This window comes from Labrus bergylta, chromosome 13, assembly GCF_963930695.1.
Source record: "Labrus bergylta chromosome 13, fLabBer1.1, whole genome shotgun sequence".
Lineage (NCBI taxonomy): Eukaryota > Metazoa > Chordata > Actinopteri > Labriformes > Labridae > Labrus > Labrus bergylta.
In genome coordinates this window covers 29093103-29118433 of record NC_089207.1, presented here as the reverse complement: position 1 = coordinate 29118433, position 25331 = coordinate 29093103, and the positions used below count along the sequence as shown (strand labels likewise).

Below are 25331 nucleotides of genomic sequence, written 5' to 3'. Positions count from 1 at the left end.
TGTAAGAATCACTTGAATGTATAATCAATTGTGTCTCTTTTTAAATGTAAAAAAGGTTATAAAAGTTTGACTGCTGGGTTTTACTTGACCATTTTCCCTCTTTTTCTGTCCTTCCTATTTGTAAAGATAAATATGAATACATCTTAATTTAAAACAATTTTCTTTATTTTTTATTTTTTTATTTTTTTGTTGGTGCCATACTTTGTCTTTTATTGTTTATTTTCCATTTGTGTATTGGGTGCTGTTGCATGTGCATGTTAAACAGTTTTCACAATTTTCTTTATTTAACTGCAGCAAAGCCTACAATCTAATGATGCAGGTTTGACTAAATATGCATACACCTTGTTCTCTGACTTTTTTCACTTCTGGAAACTCCAAACTGTATTTAATCTTGTAGATAATTTATGAATAATCAGTGTTTTCAGAATTTAACTTTTAGAGACTAAATTAACTATTTTGGTTATCACATGAGTAACTGTTAATTATCTTTTTATTGTTTTACTTTTAAATTAAAATCAGTGATATTTAGTACACAGCTCCTCTTCTTTTTTTTACTTCCTACCTTATGTCTTGCCTTTATTGTATCACAAAAGAGGGGGTGTTCTCAAATAAAAGGAATAAAAGCTTCATTACAGTCCTGTATGCAAGTTATTTGTACACATTTTATATATCTATTTGTTATGAACTTTACGCATCTTTCCACCAGTTTTTCAACGAGACCCTCAAGCTAATCTTTACACCTGATTCAGCTCAGATTATATCCTGTCTTTTAATAAATCGTCTTGATTTCTGTCAAAGTTACCTGTTTTCCTTTACCTACCTTAAATAAAATATATTTTCATAATTTCTGAGATCAGTAAAAAAAAAAGGATTAGAAACCACAACATACATTTTCACATATGAGCTGGCAATGATTAGTCATTTGCTAAATATTTTGCACAGCAATAGATGAACCAGTAGCTGGACCTTGCCACATTGCCTCTTGTTTTTAGGATTATTTATTATTCTTTTTTATGTTAATATGAAACTCGGCCTTATTATGTGACCAAAACATAGAGCAATTCCTACTCTTCTTCCCAAATTTAATGACTAAATGCCAACTCATGCTTCCTCCTGACACATGTGTCCATCCCTCACCACTGGAGACCAGGAGAGATATCTGTAAATCATCTCATTGAAACACATGTTCACAGAGTAATTTACCTGCCTGGAGCGAATGTCTTCTTGAATCTTCTAGATAAACTAGATACATATCCTAAATCTCCAAATGTCAGTCCGTCAGATACTGGCTTTTCTTAGCAGCTTGGCTGGTCTGGGTGCAACAATTACTGCCACAGTGTCCAATGAATGGAGGGCCACGAGCCAGGCATCCTCAGTCATCACAGCCACCTGGGTGCTCCAGGGTCTGTGGAACAACTGTGCGGGAAATGCAATCGGAGCGCTTCACTGCAGACCTCATCACACTATACTTCAGCTGGAAGGTAAGCACAGAGAGCCAGAGTTCAAAGCAACCGTATTCAGGATGTGGATGTCACATTTTTATCTTACACCTTTCGTGGCAGCCTTTGCACTAACATTTAGCAAGGTAAAGTATTATTCAGTGTAGGTGCCAGAGTGTAACATGAATATTCTTCACAACAAAAACAAAGGCATCACATGTGATGTATAAGAGCTACACTGCAGCCAGTTGTCTGAATTGGCAGATACATTTGGTTCATACATTATGGAAGAAGGTAGCAACATTTGAACATTGATTCTCATTATGTAACTTGTCACTTTTGTGAAGTGTCTTATTAATAAAGTCGTTTTTGATGATAATCTTGAAATATATAATTGAAATGAAATAGAATATTTTGGTTGATAACTTTCACAAAGATATCCTTATATGTTGTTCACCATTGATTATCTATAGAGGTTAGTGTTTCAGTCTTTCGTTAAAACATCTGATTATCCTTTAAATTGACTCAGACTTCAAATCTATAATCTTTGTTTTCTTCCAATGTTTTCTTTTTTATCAAACTGGTTTAAGTTATACCTGTTCTGTAGATCACATTAAATCATTATCTTTGACTATTATTGCCACTTAGATATGACAAAAAATGTTTTTTTTGTTTTTGTTTTTTAATTCAAATGTTCCTTTAAGGCTGACAAAAGGGAAAGAAATCATTTATCCTGAAGATTATGGCTCACGTGTTAACTTGAACTGGCAAATGTTTAATCCTTTGCTGGAAATGTCAAACTGAGTGTTTGAAGGACAGAAAATGTAACAAAAAAGACGAAAAGGGCCATAAAGGAAGAAAATAATAGTCAACCTTCACTCAATTCATAGCCTTTAAAATGGTATACTAGTTGGTATTTACACCATTTAATGTATTTGTTCATGTGTTGGCTAGATACATCTCTTGGGTTGTCTTGATTTTTCTAATTGTCTGACATGAGAAAAATAAGTTCTTTTTCAATCCACTTTATTCAGAAACTAGTTGTAATGTGTCACATCTGAAGAGTACTTAAAGCTCTTCAATTCCATCTGGTGGTGACAGCAGTGTGATGGCATCATCCGTACATGTAACCACTAGATAATAATAATAATAATAATAATGCATTTTATTTATAAGCGCTTTTAAAAACTCAAAGACACTTTACAATGGTTAAAACATAGATGGAGCTCTAACTCACATTACCAGAGTCTGATGGATTTGGTGCTTGGGTGTGATTCACCTTTTTGTTGGTTTCTGTTTGTCACTTATTCCAAATGATCTTTTTGATGCATCACTTTCGTAATTATAAACCTATTTTCTCTGCAACATAACAGCAATGTTTTTTTCAAGCAGATGCTTCACAGTTAATGCTGTGCTGTTAATGAGTTATCTAAATCCTGGTATTTGTGGTCTATGAGGAAGTTCAAGCACTCTTGTTGTTCATTCATCATGTGTGGGAGTGCAAGGTGAGAGGTAGAATGTGACACATTCACTCCACCTTATAATTTCTCAAAATTCATCTCTGTTTATTCTTGGGAACATTTTCTTTACTCAGTTATTTGTTTATCAGTTTATTTGTCAGGGACAATACATGAAGGCATTGTAAAATATAATTAAAGTGCAACTGATGCAATGTATATATGACTTCTAGCCACGGCATAATTTACAGTCCTTGTCCCTGATTAAGCTTTTATAACATGTTCCACTCTGGACATTTTAAGGCAAGAAATTGACAAAATAATGAAATCACCTTACTATTATTATTATTATTATTATTATTAATAATAATAATAATAATAATAATAACTTTATTTATATAGCACCTTTTAAAAACACAGGTTTAAAAAGTGCTTTGACAAACAGCAAAAACAAGGAGAACAAAGCAAACTAAAGCAAACACAGAAGAACATAAACAACAGCAAGAACATAACAGATGCAAAATACTAAAAATAATTCAACACAATTCAACAGAAAAGAACCCATAGTGCACGATACCCAACAGACATATATAACCCGACCATCACAAGAACCATCATAAGAACCCAGGAAAAACAAGAACCCAACAACACGAGCTGAGACCAAGAGGACCAAAGATTTAAAAAGAAACTAAAAGAGCTAAAAGCAAATAAAAAGATAACAGCAATAAGAAGGTAAGAGCAGTAAAAGAAATATAAACAAGTGGTTAAAGGATCAAAAAAACAACAACTATAATATTAATAAAAATGAAAAGTAAATATAAATATAAAACATAAATAGACAAAGTAAGTAAGATAAAAAATGACCAAGTTAAAACATAAGAGGAGTTAAGATAAGAGCATAAATAAAGAGCATAAATAAAAGGACAGTAAGAAGTAAAATAAGATAAAAATAGTAAAACCAGTAAGAAAAGACATAACATAAAAGCAAGTCTGTAAAAGTATGTTTTAAGAAGAGATTTCAAATAATTGAGGGAATCTGCGAGTCCAGAAAAGAGGGAGTTACAGTCGTCAAGTCGGGAGAAAATGAGGGCGTGGATGATCTTTTCAAGGTCTGGTTGGGTTAGTATTGTTTTAAATTTGGAGTTGGTGCGTAGATGGAAGAAGCATGATCGGACAACTGTTTTGATATGGGATTCAAAGGTGAGATTGCAATCAAATGTTATTCCTAGATTTCTGGCGGTGGGTTGGACATTGGCGAATAATGGACAGAGGCTGCTCTTTGAAATATGAGTGGAGTTTGGCGGGTTGAATACGCCACAGGAAATGTTAGAGGTAGAGGAGGAGTAGTTACTGATGGTGACCGCAAAGGTTCTTTCTAAAAGATAAAAGTAAAACCAGTTAAGTGCAGTATCCTTTAAACCAACCATTTTCTGAGACGATTAATTAAAATTGTGTGATCAACAGTATCAAAAGCTGAGCTAAAATCTAAAAGAATTAAAATTGTGCCCTCCCCTCTATCTGCTGCTAAAAGAATGTCATTGGTTACCTTGAGGAGTGCCGTCTCTGTGCTGTGACAAGCTCTAAAACCGGATTGGAATTTCTCAAAGAGGTTATTTTCAGTCATAAAAGATAAAAGTTGTGTTGAAACCACCTTTCTAAAACTTTTGATAAAAATGGAAGTTTTGAGATTGGTCTAAAATTGTTAAAATCAGTGGGTCGGGTTTCTTTAAAAGTGGTTGGACCACAGCATGTTTAAAAGCAGAGGGGACTACACCTTCCGCCAAGGAACTATTAATAATGGATAAAAAAATAATAATTTCAGATAAAAAGGTCAAGGACATCGGCTCAAAACCGCTAAAATAACTGTTAAGTTCCCTGCTGGTGTCTAAAATACGGTCTGGGGGGGTGATTTGTTGCCTAATGTCCTTGACTTTATTCATAAAATAAGTTAAAAGCTTCTCACACAGATCCTGAGAAGGATCAGTAAAATAAGAAGGGGAGGGGGTGGTGATTCATTCTAAAACTTTAAATACAATTCTGGGGTTAGACTGATTGGATAAAATCAGATTAGAATAAAATGCTGCTCTTGCGTCTTTAACTGCCTTTTGGTATTGTTTCATTGTATCTCTCCATATTTCATAAAATACATGCAAGCCTGTTTTTTTCCATTTTCGTTCTTTCCTTCTGCAGTCTCTTTTTAGATCTGGGCTTTATCCGAATTGCCAAGTACCTACTCAATCTGTCAGTAGGCAGTAGGCAGTACCTACTTTCCATGCTGTATACTGTTTAGTACCTACTATTCAGTAGGCGCGCACAGTAGGCAGATATTTGTTCCTACTTTGTCTGATTCATTCAGTATGGAAGTGGCGTCATTTATGTGACCTGAACCTGCCACATCCACCCGTTTTTTTTTAGCTTTATTTAAGAGGAGTAATGTGCATACAGTCAGGTAAAAAAAACAATATCACAATGTCAATCAAGAAAAAGACAGATTAAATAACTAAATAACATACAGTACATAAAGGAAAGTACAAATGAAAGACAGTAATAAACAGAATATAAAGTAAAATAAACCAATAAAGACGGATTTAAATAGTGAAATCATTATTTAAATAGAGGGGAAAAGGTTTTATAATAATGCAGATATTTGTTATATTTTCTGTTGTTAATTAAAAGTAGCGATTTCAGTCGGGACTTTAATTCTAGATCAAAAATTGATTCAATTAATCCATGCTCGTTTGTTTTGATTTGGAGGCAGACGTGAAGTGACGATTTACGTTTAATTCCGCACAGAATTGTGGGCGGTAAAATACAATTAATTTCCTGAAAGCACACATCCAATCCATATTGCATGAAACCAGGAAGTGATTATCCATACTGAAATGTTCAGTATACTGAGGTGGCTCCCAAAAAATGCATACTGAATGACCACGAAAGTTCAGCATACTGAAACTCCCTACTGAAAAGTACGTACTGCCTACTGAACTGTGGCTATTCGGAAAGGGCCCCCGAGTCAGTTCGTTTAGCCATGGCTGTGGAGTCTGATGACGGCCTCCTGCAGCATTTTCTGGCGGTTCTTCCCAGTGGCCGAGTGGCGGACCTCTCGACCAGAAGAACATGCTGCAGGTGGAGGTGAGGTGGCAAATCCATGTGGAGCCGGGGCGGAGTGGCGAGTAGTTCCATTTACGTTCGGTGCGGGAGTGCGTGCAGCGGCAGCAGAAGCCTCCTCCAGTCCCAGGCCGACTGGAGCCTCGTCCTTCAGCAGCGTGAAGCAGTTGTGGAGGGCCATCCGGGGTTGCGGAGGGGCCAGATGGTCCATCTTCCGCCTGCAGCGCACCACGTCGGTCCAGGACTGCTCGGGCAGCTTTTGAGTGGAGCTGTGTACTGGGGCCAGCAGCCTCTTTGCGGAAGACTCTTTAATAGTACACTGGCCATCTGTTGATGTTTAAGGCCAAACTCCTCCCTGCAGTATATAAGAATCCACAAAACATTAACAATCAATCACAGCCTATCCATTGAACTTACTAGTGCAGAGCCTAAGCTTCACTAACCAGCGTCCATTCATCAGTTTTAGGTCAGCTCTCACCAACTGGTCATCACCTCTCTGGAGTATGAGCAGCATGATTCAGGAGATTTTTGCCTTTATAGTAACAACCTCCAGTTGGGTGCTCGTTTGCTCCACCTTTCCGACAGACTACTGGAAGGTGTCTTCTGTTGATGGAAACGTCATCACAACAGCTTCCTATTGCTCCGATCTTTGGAAGACCTGAGTCACTGATTCAACAGGAGTTTCCAACTGCAAAGACTTTCCCTCCATGCTGGCACTGGATGGTCAGCTTTTTTCCTCCCTCATAAATGGATCCTTGGCTTTTCTGCCTTTCCCTGTTTTTATTTTTTTTAACAGTTTGGTCAACATATTTTGTGTTGTTTGCTTTTCATTTACTGCTCAATGTGAAGACCAGTGCTGATTCATCCACAGTTTTTAAATCTTTACCTCGGGTCCTTTTCTCTCTGAAATGTGCTCAGAATATATTGAGAGTATATAAGAGAATCTCATTGTTTTCTGATGAGAAATAGATATCCTAGAATGGCAATTCTTCGAGCAAGAACTCACTTACATCCAAATACTGTCAATGGTTAGCCTTTGTTCTCAGACCTTGAAAGCACCATAACGGTGATTTACTGGGACCCTTGGGCTGTTTCCTCAACAGCTGACTCGTTTCATTGCTTGACTTTGTCAGTTAATATTTCTTTTCAAATCACCTTTAATTGTTAAGTTATATACCAATATGGTCTCCACATGACCACTAAGTCCCTGAAAACAATTAGCGTAACACCTGACAAATTGTGTTGCTTGCCTTTATGTGTTAAATTTGGTCACAAGGTCAATAACTCATTGACCTTGTGGTATGCGGAGGAGTTAATTTACAGGGTAAGCACAGAATGGAGCCTTTAAAACTGAGTCTTTTAAGTGCCCACAAGTTGAATTAAATTTTATGTTTGCAGGCTACATCCAAGCATGCAAGGGGTTGATGATTGCAGCCATCTGTCTTGGTTTTTTTGGTTCCATATTCGCCCTTGTCGGAATGAAATGCACCAAAATCGGCGGAACAGATAACAGCAAAGCCAGAGTTGCCTGCTTCGCTGGAGTGAATTTTATTCTTAGTGGTCAGTACAGTTGATTGTTCATCTAATTATTCATGATGTGCTTTTATTGGATTTAATCATTTTGCTCTTGTTCTGCTTAGGCCTGTGCTCACTGTCAGCGTACTCCCTCTATGCACACAGGATTTCATCAGAATCTTTCGACCCGATGTTTGTGGCTCAAAAGTAAGAACCATGTGGCTGTTGGGCAGGACTCCTTTAATCTAACTCAACCACTGAATCCACTTTGTCTGGTATGGTATGAGCTCGGAACTGCTCTGTTTATCGGTTGGGGAGGTTCTGTCCTCTGTATCCTCGGAGGCGTCATACTTGTGTGTAGCCGTTATCAGCAGTCACGTTTACAACTCTCTTCCTGCAGGACTCAGGACTGTGGATTAACATTACTTTTACCAAGGAACAAAGGAACTGATCCATGATTTAAGTCTCCCTCTCAGACAGGATGTTATGAACTTTTACAACACCTGGAATAAACAATCGAGCGGAAACAGAACACTCTGCTATCTTCGAATTGACCCCAAAGACATGAACTGTGACCAAAACCAGTCTCTGCAAAGTTGTAAAATTGACCATCTGTTGAAGGACTGCTGAAGAACTGATTTAAACCACAGCTTTTAATTCTGCATCAAATGAACATTTATGTCTTTCTTCATCTAGATATTTGTAATTGTCACATTGAATGTATTATAATCATCTTTTTAAACTCAAAATCTGATCTTCAGAATAGGAATCAGAGTTATATTATGTTTAATAGGAATTTGACATGGAGCGCGATTGCCATCTAGTGTTAGAATATCCATGAATACGTAACCTTCATAATTATACATTTAGAAGTGTTATAAAGCATACTCTTCGATATTAGCTATAGAAGGTGTTATTTAAAGACACCAATTTATTTTCCTACTTTATTAATATGTCTTATGTTGACCGTATAACATGTTTTTGTTCACCTACAGGCTGGGATTAACTGAGGATGTTCCCAGATGGTTTGATTTTCATCTCAACATGAATCTGATAGAAATGTTTGTCTAAATATATGATGTGAACCTACATCAACGTGGGTCTGATAGAAATAATATCGCAATGAATGTATGGTGACGTATATATGTTTAGATTCTTATTCTTAATCTTATTGAGTAAACTCGGTTTAGTTTAAACAATTGTCCTCCAGTCAGAATGGGAGTCACCCGTGGGCGGGACCCCTCTTTGCCTGCAGACCACCCTCCTCTCAGCCAGCAGATAAGAGTTCACACTGAGCTCAGATCTTTGGGTTTTCTTCTTAGTTTTGGTTGAAGTTTAGATCTTCAGCTCTTGCTCGCTTCTCTTCGGACTTCGGTCCAAATCACTTCTTTTAAGTTTGTGCCGTAGAGACGAGTCTCTGCCGAACTTTCTTTTTCACGCACAATTTTTGGAACATCAATTCTTGCTCAAGCAAGGTTTTTGAACTTTCTTCTCCAAAGTTTTTGCTCTTCAATTTTGAATGCCAATTCCTTAGTTTGGATTCGTCAAGATGGCCATCCGGTTAATCTGAATTGGAAATCGACGTATCAAAAGACTCTTTAATATTTTCTTCCTGTTGGATCCTCTTGGAGCTTCTGAGACGACGGCTGAGACGACGTGCAATCTCCATCCCAGCTGCACACTCCAACGAAGTGTCCAAGGCATCTAATCTGACCTCTCTGGGCCTGAAAAGAACCGCTTGCCAGAGACTGAAACGCGGGACCAGTCGGCGAAGTTCAATTGAACACATCTCACAGTAAGACTGCTGGTGGCAAGGGGTGTTGGAAGATTAAGTCATGAGTTGTGTCTATTCAGAGCCCTCCTTTAAATCCAAATAGAATCCCAAAATACCTTTATCAACTTTTTCTTCTTGACCATTTTCTGATCAAGTCATTCAAACAATACCGCATCTTATCTCATTACTAAATATGTAATGTCAACATACATTATAATTGCATTATCCTGATCACAATAATCATATTCTTTATCTGTTTCATCTATACATTATTGTTTACCCCTTTTATATTACATTTTACACATAAAATTCAGGACTTTGTCTGTGTGTTTTCTTGTTTAACATTTCCAGAACTTCTTTCAAGAAATGAAACTGACTGATTAATTAATTAACTTAGACCATTAAAGTTATTTTCTTCCTTTAACAGGAAGTGGTGCCCCTTCTTTTAATCCGAGGTTAAATAAAGATATAACATCGTAATAATTTAATTATGCTACATTTGCTTCTCCATCGCAGATTCTTTCTCAAAAAGGTTTCATATGAGTAACATATAAGTTGAGAAAATGTCAATCTGACATATGAATCAATGATATTTGAGGATGAATCTATTTTCTGTCTTTTTACAGGCACAGTCAGGCCGAAAATATCTGCAAAGGGGCTGCCCCCCCCCACCCCACAGGTCCCTCAGGTTCAATAAAGTATCTCTACAATTCACTTGGCAGATGCTTTTATCCAAAACGACGTACATCAGATGGTAAGTACAACACAAGCAAGGATCTAGAAAAAAGGGAACAATGTCAGTAAGAGCAAACGATCAGCTTTGAGTCCGATTGGACACAGGTGCTGACAGGCATTGCACAGAGGCAAAGCACAACATTGACGGCAGTTCTTGAGAGCTCTAATCAGTATAGAAACCATCTTATAAGTCATCATTATCAAACAAAAACAATCGTCACAACCATCATCATCATCAATGATATCGAGACAATCATCATTAAGTTAGTAGGTATTCATGAAAGAGCTGGGTCTTTAGCTTTTTCTTAAAGGTGCAGAAGGACTCTGCAGATCGAATGAATGGAATGAATTTGGAAGTTCATTCCACCACAGGGGGGCGACAGAGGAGAAGAGTCTAGTCAGAGACTTAGGACCTTGTTGTGAAGGTTGGATCAGACGCCTTTCATTGGCAGAGCGTAGTGGCTTTAATTGAGAGATGTGGAAGGTTGGATGAATCCTGAGAGATTGAGGGAGCCTGAGGTGAACAGTCTTCACTTCAAAAGACCCAATAAACCGGGGAGCGAGTTTCTTGGAAGCCACACTGAGAAAAATGTCCTTTGAATTCAGCCAAACCTTTTGACCCGGTCTATACACAGGAGCAGGTATCAGTTGCCAGTCAGCCAACCTCTGATTCTGTTCACGGGTGCACAGGAGCGCAGCTCTGGTCTCCCTCCAGACTCTGCGGATCCTGCGCAGGTTGTGCTGAACCGACGGTACAGCGATCTCGACTTCCTGGACTGGGAAGAGAGATGGTAAATAACCCAATGATGCTTCAAATGGTGTCATACCTGTAGCCGGAGAGGTCAAAGAGTTGTGGGAATATTCCACCCAGGTGAGCTGTGTGCACCAAGAGGCTGGATTACGGGCACAGACACACCTCAGCGCCGCCTACAAATCCTCATTAGCCCTCTCAGTTTGGCCATTGGTCTGGGGGTGGTGACCCGACAACAGGCTTACAGTAGCTCCCAGTGCCCGACAAAACTCCCTCCAGACGTGAGAGGTGAACTGGGGACCCCTGTCCGACACGATATCCAAGGGAATGCCATGGATGCGGAAAACATGGTTCACCAACAGATCCGCAGTTTCAGCAGCAGAGGGCAGTTTAGGAAGGGTCATGAAGTGCACTGCTTTGGAAAAGCGATCCACAATAGTTAATATCGTGTCTTTACCTTGGGAAGGTGGTAGACCCGTCACAAAATCCAAAGCTATGTGGGCGTCCTCTCCCAGGCACTGGGAGAGGACGGAGGAGGCCAGCTGGCGGGCGATGAGAAGCCTTTCTTCTTGCACAGACCGTACAGGCCTTGACATACTCACGGGTGTCTGCCGTCATGGTGGGCCACCAGAAGTGATGTTGGAGCAGGGTCAGGGTGCGAGATGTTCCCGGATGGCAGGCAACACCACTGAAGTACCACTGAAGTACCTGAGGACAGAAACAGGTACAAACAAACGATCCGGGGCCCCCCCACCGGGATCAGGGTTAGTGGTGAGGGATTCAATACATTCTTACTTCCGGCCGGTACGTGAGGGTAAACTTAAACTGGCCAAAAAACTGGCCCACCGGGCTTGGCAAGAGTTGAGACGTTTTGCACTTTGAATGTAAGCAAGAGTTCTGTGGTCAGTCCATACCATGAAAGGCGTTGCAGCTCCCTCCAGCCAATGTCTCCATTCCTCCAGGGCCAGTTTGACGGCCAGCAACTCCCTGTGGCTGACACCGTAATTCCTTTCTGCCGGTGATAGTTTCTTGGAAAAGAAAGCACAGGGGTGTAACCTGCAGCTCTTTGTGACAGGACAGCTCCCACACCGATATCTGATGCGTCCACCTCCACAACGAACTGGCAAGAGGGATCAGGCTGTACCAGGATGGGGGCTGTGGAGAACCGCCTCTTGAGTTCCCCAAATGCCTCTTCTGCTGCAGGTGACCAGACAAAAGGAACAGACAGTGAAGTAAGCTTAGTCAACGGGGCTACTACCTGACTATAATTCTTCACAAAACAACGGTAGAAATTTGAAGGAAATTTGCCTGTTCTGGCAGGCTGTCAACCAACAATCTTGAGGAGCCTAAGAGAGCTCAAGAGCTCCCAGGAAAGTAGGTGGTTAGTGACTGAGATTTACAGATAGATGCAGTAATATGATGTACTGTATGTGCACAGAGAGAGAGAGAGAGAGAGAGAGAGAGGAGCTCAAGGTGCCAGTTCCCCTGGTAGTCTAAGCCTATAGCAGCATAACTAAGAGCTGGTCTACACCAGCACCAGCCCTAACTATAAGATTTATCAAATCTAGAAGGCTGTGAGATGTGTTCAATTGAACCGGCTAGAAGATGATTCCAGAGGAGAGGAGCCCGATAACTGAAGGCTTTACCTCCCATAGTACATTTAGAGACTGTAGGTACCACTAGTAGGCCTCCATTCTGGGACCGTAATGTTCTCGAGGGGCAGTACGGCACTAGTAGCTACTTAAGATAAGATGGTGCCTGGCCATTTAGAGCTTTGTAAGTGAGACGAAGGATCTTGAATTCTATTCTAGACTGTATAGGGAGCCATTGCAGAGAAGCCAACACAGGAGTAATGTGGTCCCTTTTCCTAGTACTAGTCAGTACATGAGCTGCAGTGTTCTGGACTAGTTGAAGAGTCTTTAGAGACTTACCAGAGCACCCTGACAAAAGAGAGTTACAATAATCCAATCTGGAGGTAACAAATGCATGAACTAGTTTTTCTGCATCATTTTGCGACAGGATATTCCTGATCTTGGATATATTACGAAGGTGAAAATAGGCTGTTCTTGAAATTTGCCTGATGTGAGAGCTAAAGGACATATCTTGATCAAATAGAACTCCTAGATTCCTAACAGTGGTGCTAGATGCCAGGCTGATGTCATTAAGGACAGTCAAATCACTAGAAAAAGTCTCTCTGAGGTTTTTAGGGCCGAGCACAATAACTTCAGTCTTGTCTGAGTTAAGTAGAAAAATATTTCTGGTCATCCAGGTCCTAACGTCCTTAAGGCACGTTTCTAGCTGACATAACTGACTGGTGCCATCGGGCTTCATTGATACATAAAGCTGAGTATCATCTGCATAACAATGAAAGTGTATGGAGTGTTTCCTCATAATATTTCCCAGAGGAAGCATATATAATGTAAAGAGAATTGGTCCAAGCACTGAACCTTGTGGGACTCCATGGCAAACTTTGGTGTGCATAGAGGACTCATCATTAACATGTACAAACTGAGATCGGTCTGATAAGTAGGATTCAAACCAACTTAAAGCAGTCCCTGTAATTCCAAGTAAATGTTCTAGTCTGTATAATAGGATCTGATGGTCAATGGTGTCAAAAGCAATGCTAAGATCTAACAAGACGAGCACAGAGAGAAGTCCCCTGTCTGAAGCTAGAAGTAGATTGTTTGTAACTCTAACTAGTGCAGTCTCAGTGCTATGGTGGACTCTAAATCCTGACTGAAACTCCTCAAATAAACTGTTGTCATGGAGAAAGTCACACAACTGATTAGCTACCACTTTCTCCAGGCTCTTCGAGATAAAAGGAAGGTTGGATATAGGCCGATAGTTAGCCAGTTCCTGAATCTAGAGTAGGCTTTTTAAGTAGAGGTTTGATTACCGCTACTTTAAATGCCTGTGGTACATAGCCTGCCAGTAAAGACAAATTGATCATATCTAATATAGAGTTGCTAACTAAGGGAAAGACTTCCTTAAACAGCTTGGTGGGGATTGGGTCTAAAAGACAGATTGACGGTTTCGATGCAGAAAAAATGGAATATAGCTCTGAAAGGTCGATTGGAGAAAAACAGTCTAGACTAATATCTGGTCCTGGAACTGTCTCTGCCGTATCTGCACCAGGTAAGGGCAGGAGGTTACTAATTTTGTCTCTGATGTCTAGAATTGTGTTGTTGAAAAAGCTCAGGAAATCATTACTGCTGAGGGCTAAAGGAATACAAGGCTCAATGGAGCCATGACTCTCTGTCAGCCTGGCTACAGTGCTGAAAAGGTATCTAGGATTGCTTTTGTTTTCCTCGATTAGAGAGGAGTAGTAGGCAGCTCGAGTGTGACGTAGAGCCTTCATATATTTTCTATGACTATCCTGCCAGAATAAACAGGATTCTACCGTTTTGGTCGAGCGCCATATTCTTTCAAAATTCTGCGACGATAGTTTGTGTTGTCACCCGATCACAAATGAAAATCCTTACAGATATGGCTGCTAGGGTTGAGGAGGACACGGTAGCCAAAGCATCTAACCCAGAGAAAGCTTTCCCCGTTGACTTAGCAGATATAGTCTTTGCCAAATGGTGTGGCGTGGATCAGCTGCCTGTGTTCAGCAGAGAGACGTTGGTTACAGAGCAGAAACAGGACCCCACTCTGCGCTCTCTCAGGGAGACAGCTGTATCTTTGGAGGAGAGTGCAAACATGGTGGAGGGGTTTTATTTACCAGATGATGTGCTGGTTGCTGAAGATGTCAGTGAGGAAGCGGAAACTGTTGGGTTCCGGCTGAGAAACTCTGAGGCTCTTAGGTCACTTGATGACCAACTTGGGCATCTACCTGCAGAGTGTCAGAGTCAGATATCAGCTCTGTTGGCCGAGTCCTCCCCCCGTTCCAGGATATCCCAGGGTGCACGTCTCTAGCGGTGCACGATGTGGATGTGGGCAGTGCGTTGAGATCTTGTGTTGACTACAGGAAAGTGAACCAGCAGACTGCTGTGGCTCAGTTGGAAGAGTCGTTGCCTCTCAACCGGAAAGTCGAGGGTTTGATCCCCAGCTGGGCAACATGTCTGAAGTGTCCTTGGGCAAGACACTTAACCCCAAATTGCTCCCACTGCTTTGGTGGTGGTGTATGAATGGGATTAGTTACTTCTGATGGATGATACTACATAGCGACCACTACCATCAGTGTGTGAATGGGTGGGTGTGACATGCAGTGTAAAAGTGCTTCGAGTAGTCTGAAGAATAGAAAAGTGCTATATAAGCTCTAGTCCATTTATCATTTACTAAGGCTGATGCCTTCCCAATTCCCAGACTTGAAGACTGCGCATAGACAGGATCGGAGGAGCAGAGGTTGTTTCTAAGTTAGATCTACTGAAAGGCTATTAGCAGGTGCCTCTGACTCCACGGGCTAGGGACATTTCAGCCTTTGTGACACTGGAAGGTCTGTATATTTGCAATGTTCTTCCGTTTGGCATGAAAAATGCTCCCGCTACTTTTCAGCGGATGATGAATACCATTACTCAGAGGAAGATGAGATAAACTGATAGTTTCGTTATAATAGCAGAGGTATGTGCCTTTTAAAGTAAAGGAAGTGCATGAATGTGTGTGAGAGCTTTACCTCTTGAAAGTTAAAGGAACAGTTGAGAAAAAAAAATGGGAGAAAATATGAAGGAAAAAAATGGTTGGTGTCACAATTTAGTAGTGTTTTTTTAAATTATTTTATGGGGGGAGGGATGTTATGATAATGTGTTATGAGGATTCACTTGAGGGTCTTTAGCGGTAGGCGTGGTTAGTAAGAGGAGAAGCAGGGTCAGTACTGATGACACACCTGAGGGGGTGTGGTGGCTCTGTAATCTTCATTAGCAGCACCTGCGGAGGAGCCGGAGGGAAATTGGTTTCGAGTCGAAGAGACGCCACGAGGACGCAGACACCTGAGACTGAATCTACAGTAATGTTTGTTTTTGTTTCAACACTTCATGGGTGCTTTTTGCAAATGAACTAAACTGATATGAAAGAGAGGAGAGCTGGTGGAGGAGATCATACCCCAAGTGGCTTCGTGGATCGGGCTGTCCAAGTGAGCTGGTCGCGGCACGTACGAGGATCTTTGGGGTGAGTCACCTACACGCACCCTCAAACAGACAGGACAGTTGCACACACACATTCAGATAAGGCAGGATACACATTCACGTTTATGCAACACGTAAGGAGAGGCATTTAGGTTACGGGCTAACTGGCCTTAGCTGGGATAGCATTTAGCTGTGGGGTTGTGTGTAGCTGTAACAACTGGCATACAGTACTCATCAATACTCAGCTCCATATTTAGAAAGTATCAAGGCCATTACAGATACTAGAATCAGAATCGTTATAACTGTTTTAGAAAGTTGAAGACTGTTGAAGGGATGCCAATGGTGTCACTAAACTGGAAACCTCTGCTTTTACTTGAGATCTTGTCAGTAAAAAATATATGAACAGGAGTGGAACTAAGGTGTGTAACTGTTGTAGTCCAGTTAAGAGTTACAGTATAAGATAGGAAACCAAGTTTTCAAGTTCTGTAAATGGCCTCTGAGAGTGGCAGCCCCTTCGCTATAGATGTGGTTGGATAAGCGTCTCATCATGGGAAAGGGCTTTCTATATTTAGATGCCCTTTCCTTAATGTCAGCTCTGACACCAAACCCTGTAAAAAATAATGGGTGGGTGGTCTGCCCCCATATAGAAAGTGTCCAAGCTGAGAGGTGACAGGCAGTGTGGTGGACATTCATGGGTCAGACGTTGGTGACAGCACAATTGGATTTTCTCCCCGTGATGAAGGGGGTCATCAGATAAGCTTGTGTACAGGTGGGTGAGGTTACACTGTCCTGGACACTCAGCAAGACAAACTTAGGTGTAAACTTACTCAGTTACTATATAATGAGGAATTTAGTTTTCTTTTTTTCTATTGGACCTGATAAAAAAAAAAAACTGAAAGACTGATATTCAAAACTGCTATCATTAAATCAAAACCTAAAGGTGGTCAGTGTTTTTACTGTTAAGACAGCAAGAAGTTGGAAAAGATGAATAGAAAGGGGAGTAAATAAAGCCAAAGAGCTCTTTTTTCATGGTCCTTAGTCAACATTTCTTCATATAAATTTGAGTCAGGTCTGCGGTCAACAGTTTTCATGAAAAATGTTGTTTGGTCCAAGATGAAATTTGGTGTCAGGTCCACGGTCAAAGTTTTTCATGAAAACTTTTGGTTAGGTCCATGATCAACATTTTTTCCTACAAATTTGAGACGTTTTTCATGAGATTTTCAGCCTTTTTCCTGACAAGAGATGACGATTGGTCTGATTAATTTGAATTTAATGTAAATTGAAATGTTGTGAATTAAATGACCTACCATTGAAGCTCGTTGCCCAGTCTCTCTGAAGCATCCTCTGGGAGATGTCCAACTTTTTCTTTTAGCCAACTTTGAACTAGGGATTCAGCCAGCTGGTGATAAAGCAAATAAAAGTGCTTTGTGTCAAAGAAATCTCCCCTAGCCCATAGGTGTGCTTCACTTTGCCTGATGTAAATAAAAAAACAGAAACAAACTTTAACCAAAGTGTTTGAGCTTGTTGCTAGACGACCTGCTATCACATGCTGTCCAGTCAGTCCACAAAGGTTCAAAATGTCACACATGTTGGGCCTCAGCCATGTGTGCTATGTGTGCCTGTTGAAAGATCAGAAAGAGTTATGCAATTGTTGAATTTGTTTTTGTTTTTTTGTTTTATTATCATTTAATTCTTTCATCATTTAATACATAGGTCATAAAGTCATAACCTTTTTCTGCTTTCAACATTTCCTGTTAAACTTGCACACACTCGTAGTGCCTACGCTCCTGTGAGGTCAAGATAGGTGTGCCATACATTGAAGCAAAACCACATAGGAGCTCATAGGCGTATAGCGTTTCTGAGTATCAGCTCTTCTGTGTATCTGCTCGGTTCACGGTCTTCGAGCTGAAACCACATATGAAGTTGGTATTACCTATGTCATGAACTTGGCATGACCTGTGGATGCATCACGTTTCTGCGAACGTGCATTGTTGAGGTGTTACAGGATCTTGAAAAAAGAGAGACTTTTTGGCTATAAAACCCCTGTAGAAAATCTGATCCGGGTTCTTTTTTGGCTTTGCTAAACGAATCCACGTCACTCTGACTTCTGAAATCCCATCTTGGGACTTAGTCTCTGAGACCAAGATCTTTTAAAACCTCAAGTGTCTACACTCACAGGTTTAGGTTTGGTCTTTGAGTTTTGTTTTCCTTTTGAATTTTTTTATATTTTTACTTTTACTCTTTTGTATTTGCATTCATACTATCATTTGAAGTTTTTTAAATACATTTTCGGAAGCTTTTTGAAATCATTTTCTGACTGAAATCATTTACACCACAAAAGACCGGAGTCTCCCTTAAGGACCCCGTGTACCTCGGAAGGTAAGTTTTGAGCAGTCACACCACAGCACACTTGTCTTACTGATTTATATTACACACTTCATCCTTGAATCTAATTATTCTAGAAATTAATGTTAGGCAGATAATCCTGGGGCTGTGATTATAATTTGTTCATCTGTCCTCCAAAAGGTGTTAAAGGAGTAATTTTACATAGCTCCTTCCACTAGGAAAGAGTAGACTAGCAGGTTGGTAGGGAGTGAGCTCTCATTTAGTTCAATAATTAGTTAACTAATGTGTGGTGAGCTTCCGTTAGCTATAGTAAAGTTATTCACCCCTTTTTGCATGTCCAGGACATGCTACATGGCGCCCATACGCAGGGCACGAATTGAATACTAGGGACCAGGACCTTTAGGTGATTATTGTATTGAGACAAAATCCCTGAACGAGATTGGTGACGTGATTCTTTCGTGTTAAACTACCAAGGACCCACCTTGGGAGTAGGAGTTAGGAGTTTCAACCAGTGAAATCAAACTGAGGTGATTTATTGAAATCAGCCAGAATTGTGTAGTTGGTGCCCTCATGATGAGCATTCAATTGATTGCTAGAACCGGCAGTCATTGAGGGAAACAACATATATAGATATATAGTCTACACTTTCTGCCCTGTTTTTAAGACTAGCCCCTCTGTCCGAGGCTGTCAACCTCCCATAAAAAACTCTGCCACCTCCCTCACTGGAGAGAGATCTGTCTGAGACGAAGGGGGCAAGACAGGCCAGGGGATTAGCATAGGATTAGAATAATGGGAAACCATCCAGATTAAGCGTACTCCACAAGAGGGCTACTGGGTGATGTAGTTGAGAGTAGATATTTCGCTGCGCATAGGTCAAAAGGGTACCTAGCTTGTTGAAAGAAAGAGCTTGGCGAGTAGGAATATTGTCCGAGAGAGGACATATTGACATAAAATACTCCCCCGTCAACACCAGTTGTATCGGCAGAGTAACCTGGAACACAGAGACGGTCAAGTTGAGTTGGCCACTCAGCGCTAGAAAGACGAAGAAAGGCATAAACCCTTCCCTGACTTATTGACATTGTTGTTATTATTGCTGTTGTTATTATTGTTGCTATTTTGATTGTTATTGCTGCTATCTTTATACAATTTTATTATATATCCATGGTCCATTGTTACGGTCATTATTGTTATCATTGTTTAGGAAAGTGAACTGCCATTAAGATGGCAGATGACCGTACAGAGTTTGGATCAGATACGGGCAAGGAGGCTCCTCATGGCTATCCCTCGGCTCCTCTGATCAGTGGTCCTGGATTACTTTACCCAGATCCACATTCTTATCATAATTTAGGGGGATATTTGCAAGACTATAATTCTGTTAGGGAGCGTAGTCAGGAGGAAACCCCGTACCTGGGTGTGGCACATCAGAGTGGAGCAGTTGGATTTAACACACCCCTGCTTCATGATAAACCCAGCAAACAAAGATTTAAAACATGGTGGAGGAGTGGCTGTGGGGCTAAGGACCCTTGCAGGAGAGGTAATGCAAACAGAATCAACACAGCTAAGAGAACAAAACGGTCAACCTTTTCCTGTTAATCAAGTAACAGTTACTAGGCAGAGCGAAAACCCCAAAATTAAAGGCATTCTGCATTTGGTGTTAAAACCACTATCACAGACAGCCACACAAAGCCAAGTGCAGCTGCTGAGAGCTGCATATGATGCGGCCATGTGGGAAGCAAGAAACAGAGTGTTACAATCAGAACCTAACTATTTTTTCTTTACTCCTTTTGGATGTGGCCTATTTGGGTATTCACCAGCTGCATCGCTTGAGGCTTTCTGCCAGGCTTGGCTTGAACATGGCCATCACCGTAATATAGTTCTTTGTGTGATGTCAGGCTCAGATTATGCACTATGGCTGAACAGATTTAGGGAGCTAAACCAACAAGTAGGGTCACTCGAATCAGTGCTGATAAACAGACCAACACAGCCGATCGGACAGGTCGTACCTGATCTCACCGATCCTAATTTTGCCCCACAAAACCATCCTCAAAATTCTAGCGAAACTCAACAACCCCCTAACAGTGAAAATGAAATGCTCCTCTACATAGGGGATGATTTGAGGGTGTTGATTGAAGCAAAGTCACCCGACCAGGTTGATCCAAAATATGGAAAAAGTCCTCTGTTAATTTTTCACGAACCAAATCTTACTGACAGTCCGGGTTACGACGCTGAGGTTAGGAGAATTCTCGGTTCCGCTCACGCAAGAGCGGTCAGGGCACAGGTGATGGCAGGGAGAGTAAGAGAAGCAGAAAGAAGGTCGGGAACTGGGTTATTACAGAAGGGAGACATTGTTGAGGTGCCTCCAGGAAATGGAGCTGGTTTGTGGTATACCACGTGCGCTCATGTAATTCTGGCGGACAGAGAGCACTTGAGAGCTGAACAGCCTTCTCTGAAGCATTTAACAGATTATTGGAATGAGGCTCGAAATCAGGTCATTGACTGGGCAAGGGAGGGATCTGATAGGGTAATAACCATACGATGCAGAGTGCAAGCAAAACCTTACAAGGGTATTAATGTAAAACAGCTGTTGGAAAGCTTAGCGTCGGCTCTGCCTTTCCAAGGAACCTTCCCTTTGTTTAGGATTTTAGTCGATTCCCCTAATCTCAAGACATATTTGAAAGACAGAATAATAGAGGCTCATGATGAGTGGTTGACATCCCTTTCAGACCCAGATGGGGAATATGATGAGGAGGAAGAGCAAGCTCCTCCACCACGAAGGAGAACCGGACATTGCTCTCGTCCGGCTACCCCCCATAATAGCCTCCATAGGGGCCTCAGAGAGCAGTTAGTTGAGTGTGCATTAAGGAGCCAGCCACTCGCCACCTCTACCCCAAGAGATCAGAATCAGACCCCCTTTAGCCAGAGAAGTCGAGAAGAGGAGCACTCTCCTACTCGATCCCGGGGCCGCCAGAATGTAACTTTTCTGCTGGGACTAGCCCCGATTGCAAGAGGGAAGCATAAAACCTCAAAACCACAGATTAGGAGACAGTACGATCCCCGTCTGATCCCTGTCAATAAACCAACCTGGTATACCTCAGAAGGTTACCCCTATAATCCTCAAACCGCATTTAATGATGTGGATATTGAGTGGGGTGACACTAATCCTGAAGAACTGTTAGCCTCCTGGTACCCAGTTACGCATGAAGAAGCTGGTTATACGGCAGCAGCACCGACTGCGTCCGAGGTTCTAGACAAACCCCGAGTCCCTAAAACCTGGAAGGGTGTGTACTTGGCCTCAGGATATGATTGGTACAGAGAGGGAAGTGTTAGGAGAGATCAGGCAGTCCGTGAGCATTTAGGCAAAATTTTGCCCCAGGGCCTGCACGAAGATTCTGGCGCTGTGATCCAGTCAACATCTCAGACAAGATCTGGTTGCCCTACCTTAGCACACCCTCTTGGCAAATCTCGGCGTGATAATCCATCTAATATTTAACGCGAGAGTCCCTCAATCCTACTACCCAGTACCCCTCGAACTCCTACAGCCATAACAATGACAGCTCTAAATCAATCCCTTAAGGAACTAAAACATTGTGTCCCTGCAAGGGAGCCCAGAGATGATTTGGGACGTTAACCAGAGATTAATTGCGGAAAGAAGGCAAAAATAAGCTGAAAGAAAGCAGCATACTCCACCCATAATTAAAATCGCCCCAAATACACACCCAGTCAGCCACAACAGAGACCTCAGAATCAAAATCCCCACCACCTTCAGAATCAGTATCAGAGAGATATGACACATCAGCCACAGACTTCACGGGGGTCAGGACCTCCAGGAGGACAGGCCCCCAAACAGGGACCATGGCAGAAAGATGCGTTTGTTCCGTCAAGACCTCGAGTAGACAACGAAACATACAAGAGTCTGTCTCCCACAGAGAAAGCAGCTCTGAAGGAGTAACAAGAGAAATGGGACGGGCAGTACAGGAGGCCTCAGAACGCCCAGCACTAGAACTCCTCAGAAAATATACTTTCGAATTGGCAGGGAAATTTTTTGCAAATTTTAACGGGAAAACTTATAGGGTTGATACCGGAGCGGATGTATCCGTCCACTCTGAAGGGGTTCGGGCGATATAATGTCTGTATCCTTGGGTGATGGCTCTATTGCACATCTTAGGGAAGTTGTACGTGATGGCATGAAGGGTTTATTAGGTCCTGATAAATTAGTAGCGGTAGCCGATTTGCCTTACTGCACCCAGTTAGCATATTTAAAAGAAGTTGACGTTGAAAGCCAAATTGCTGAACAATTAGACAAAGCTGATTTGCCCGATAAACAAAAGCTGGAAGCTGTTCTCAGAAAAGGTGTGTACGCACGGTTTAAAAATGATGTTGGCTGTGTGCCTCAACATACTTATTCAATTAAAGGGGGTATGCCTCCACGTCAAGCACAATATCCTATCAGGCCCAAAATCAAAAGAGAGTTAGATGTGACAATAAATGAGTTGGAGGAATTAGATGTTATTGAAACGGTTGATAACCCACCCACTAATTTACCCGTCATGGGTGTCCCAAAACCAGATGGCACACATAGATTGGTGCACAATTTAATTGAGCTGAATAAGAGAACAAGTTCAGATGCGAGACAGTTAATAAATCCGTCCAGGACTATGAGAGTCCTCCCTCAAGAAAAGTTTAAAACTGGACTTGATCTCAGCAATGGGTTTTGGTCCATACCTATTGATCCCCAGTCTCAGTTAAAAATGTGTTTTACTTGGGGTACAGAGGCCTATTGTTGGAAACGTCTCCCACAGGGCCTCAAGGGGGCGCCAAATGCCTTTCAAGTCGCAGTGCTGAAGACCTTAGAGGGCCTCCCAGTTTAAGTATACATAGATGATGTGTACTTCACTCATGATGACCCTGATGAACATTTGCGATGTTTAGATGAAGTCATAACAAGGTTGGCAGATGCAGGATTCAAAATAGGACTCAAAAAGTGTGAGATAGGCAGAACTGAATTGACTTATCTCGGATTTAATATCTCCCCCCATGGTAAGGAAATTACCATGACATACAAACAAAAGATAGAAGATTTCCCCGATCCAAAATCTGTGACAGATTCCTCGGAACCTGCGAGTATGTAAGTAATCATGTGCCTTGTATGAGTGAAAAAGCTGCACCTCTGCATAGATTGAAAGGAAAATTAAGAAGGAAAGATGCTCCAAAAGACATTGTCCTGACACAAGAGGATTTGGAACATTATCATGGGCTCAAGTCTCACATAATTGAATGCGCACAATTTTTGGAGAAACGTAGGATGGAGGTCTCCCTCACAGCGCACTTAACAGTGGGTGAGATGGGAGGCGGTGTTGAGGTCAGGAACCTGGGTTCTAAACAGCCAACTCTTTTCTTGTCCTGCACGTGGACAATGACTGAATTAAAATACTCGATTGAGGAAAAATTTCTATGTCTCACTTATAGATTTTGGCCAGTGTTAAAAGAGGTCGCGGGAGATAAGAAGTTAATATTTTTCACTCCTCTGCCCTCCATAAAAGAAGCCACCAAACAAACCACAGCAGGGTCCAAAGCGATGATGAGTAGGTGGGGGAAATGGCAAATGATGTATATAGATCCTCAAGTTGACTTTCAAATTGAGCGGCAGATTCTGCGGCGTGAAAAGGATGTCAAAAGATCAGAGAAAGCAAAGGGAACGCCTACTATCACCCTGTTCACTGATGGTAGTTTTCAGGGGGAAGATGAAAAAGCTTTCTGGGCATTTTTGATGAAAAAAGATGATGGTGTTCTGATAGCGAAGAGGTCAGGGACTTGTACAAGTACAGTGCAGACAGCTGAAGTCACTGCTATTTTGGAGGGTCTTTTGTACGCAAAGAAAAGAGATATTACTAGGCTCAGATTAGTGACCGACAGTGATTATTGTTTTAAGGCAGGCACTCAAGAGCTTGAATACTGGAAGCAAAGAGACTTTACAAATGTAAGAGGTGATCCCCTCAGTCATGCGCATCAATGGGGTCTGATATCAGAAATAACCTGAAACATGTATATAAAATGGGTTCATGTAAATACACACACACACTGATACCAGAGATTTTGATCATGATGGGAATAGAGAGGTGGACTGTTTGGCCCAAACCAGGCCAAAAGTTGCTAAGCTATTATTAATATTCCCGTCAGAGTGGAAAGGAGAAGATGCACATACCGCTGTGCCACCTGACCAAGCCTCTCAGGTTGTCACAGAGGTACACAAGGGGTTAGGGCATGTAGGTCAGGAGAAGATCCGTAGATTTCTCAAGGATAACCACATTAAAGTTCCTAACCTCAAAACACACACAACACAAGTAAGATCACGATGTCAACAGTGCGCTTTGGTTGATGGTTTTAAAAAGGCTACTTCGGAGGAGCTCAGACTTGTGTGCAATGACCCCGGAGTACACTTTAGTGCTGATGTAGCAGGCCCATTTCCCCATGCAACTAAGCTAGGCAACAAATACTTTTTGGTGATAGCCGACAATGGGTCAGAATACAAGCATATGTATCCATTGAGAGCCGCAACGGGTAAATCAATATTAAAATGTATGGGGGACCATTTAGTTAGATGGCCTAGTATGGAATCTATGAGAATGGATAATGCCACTCATTTTAAAAATAGATGGATGGCCAAGCTGTTTGCTGATCATGCTGTGGCCCAAGTTTGGTCCACCCCCTATGCTTCACATACGGACGGTGTTGCGGAGCGCGCAGTGAGGGCGGCTAAAGAGTGGATTATTAAAAATGCCCCTAGAGACTGGGATGACACTTCAAATCTGACCGAGCTTAACCTCTTTCTTAAAGAACCTAAATTGAGGAAACCTGAGTTGAAAGCCCCTAGTGAACATGTGCTCCTTTTCTCCCCAGGAGATCGTGTTTGGGTGACCAGGAGAAAAGTTAGTCCAGACGCAAGGAACGTGAAGAACAAACTTTAGGGACAGGACAGAGTACTTTACCAAGAAGGTAACGTTGTCCATCTAGAGCAGTTCGGTCCAGTTCACCCTAGCCAAATTAGGAAAATAAATTAGTGAACATGTCTGACGCAGATGTTGACCCCCTTGATCTTTACCTATACATTTCACAAGCCGTGTGGCTGCTCAGCTCTTCCGAGGGTAA

The 25331-nt window shown here is 41.6% G+C and overlaps 1 protein-coding gene and 1 long non-coding RNA gene across 2 annotated transcripts; one reads left to right on the top strand and one right to left on the bottom strand.

Moving 5' to 3' along the window:
- Positions 1 to 928: 928 nt before the first annotated feature.
- Positions 929 to 7844, top strand: LOC109984336 (claudin-10-like). The gene is made up of 3 exons (XM_065962601.1): positions 929 to 1481; positions 7403 to 7564; positions 7645 to 7844. Exons 1-3 carry the CDS (start codon positions 1268 to 1270, stop codon positions 7728 to 7730), a joined length of 462 nt encoding a protein of 153 aa, XP_065818673.1. The 5' UTR covers positions 929 to 1267; the 3' UTR covers positions 7731 to 7844.
- A 2165-nt stretch (positions 7845 to 10009) lies between these two features.
- Positions 10010 to 17239, bottom strand: LOC136181331 (uncharacterized). The gene is made up of 5 exons (XR_010667681.1): positions 17147 to 17239; positions 15817 to 15891; positions 14501 to 15642; positions 11694 to 11976; positions 10010 to 11487 (listed from the first exon to the last, which is right to left on the bottom strand). It is a non-coding gene; the product is annotated as an uncharacterized lncRNA (long non-coding RNA).
- Positions 17240 to 25331: the final 8092 nt, after the last annotated feature.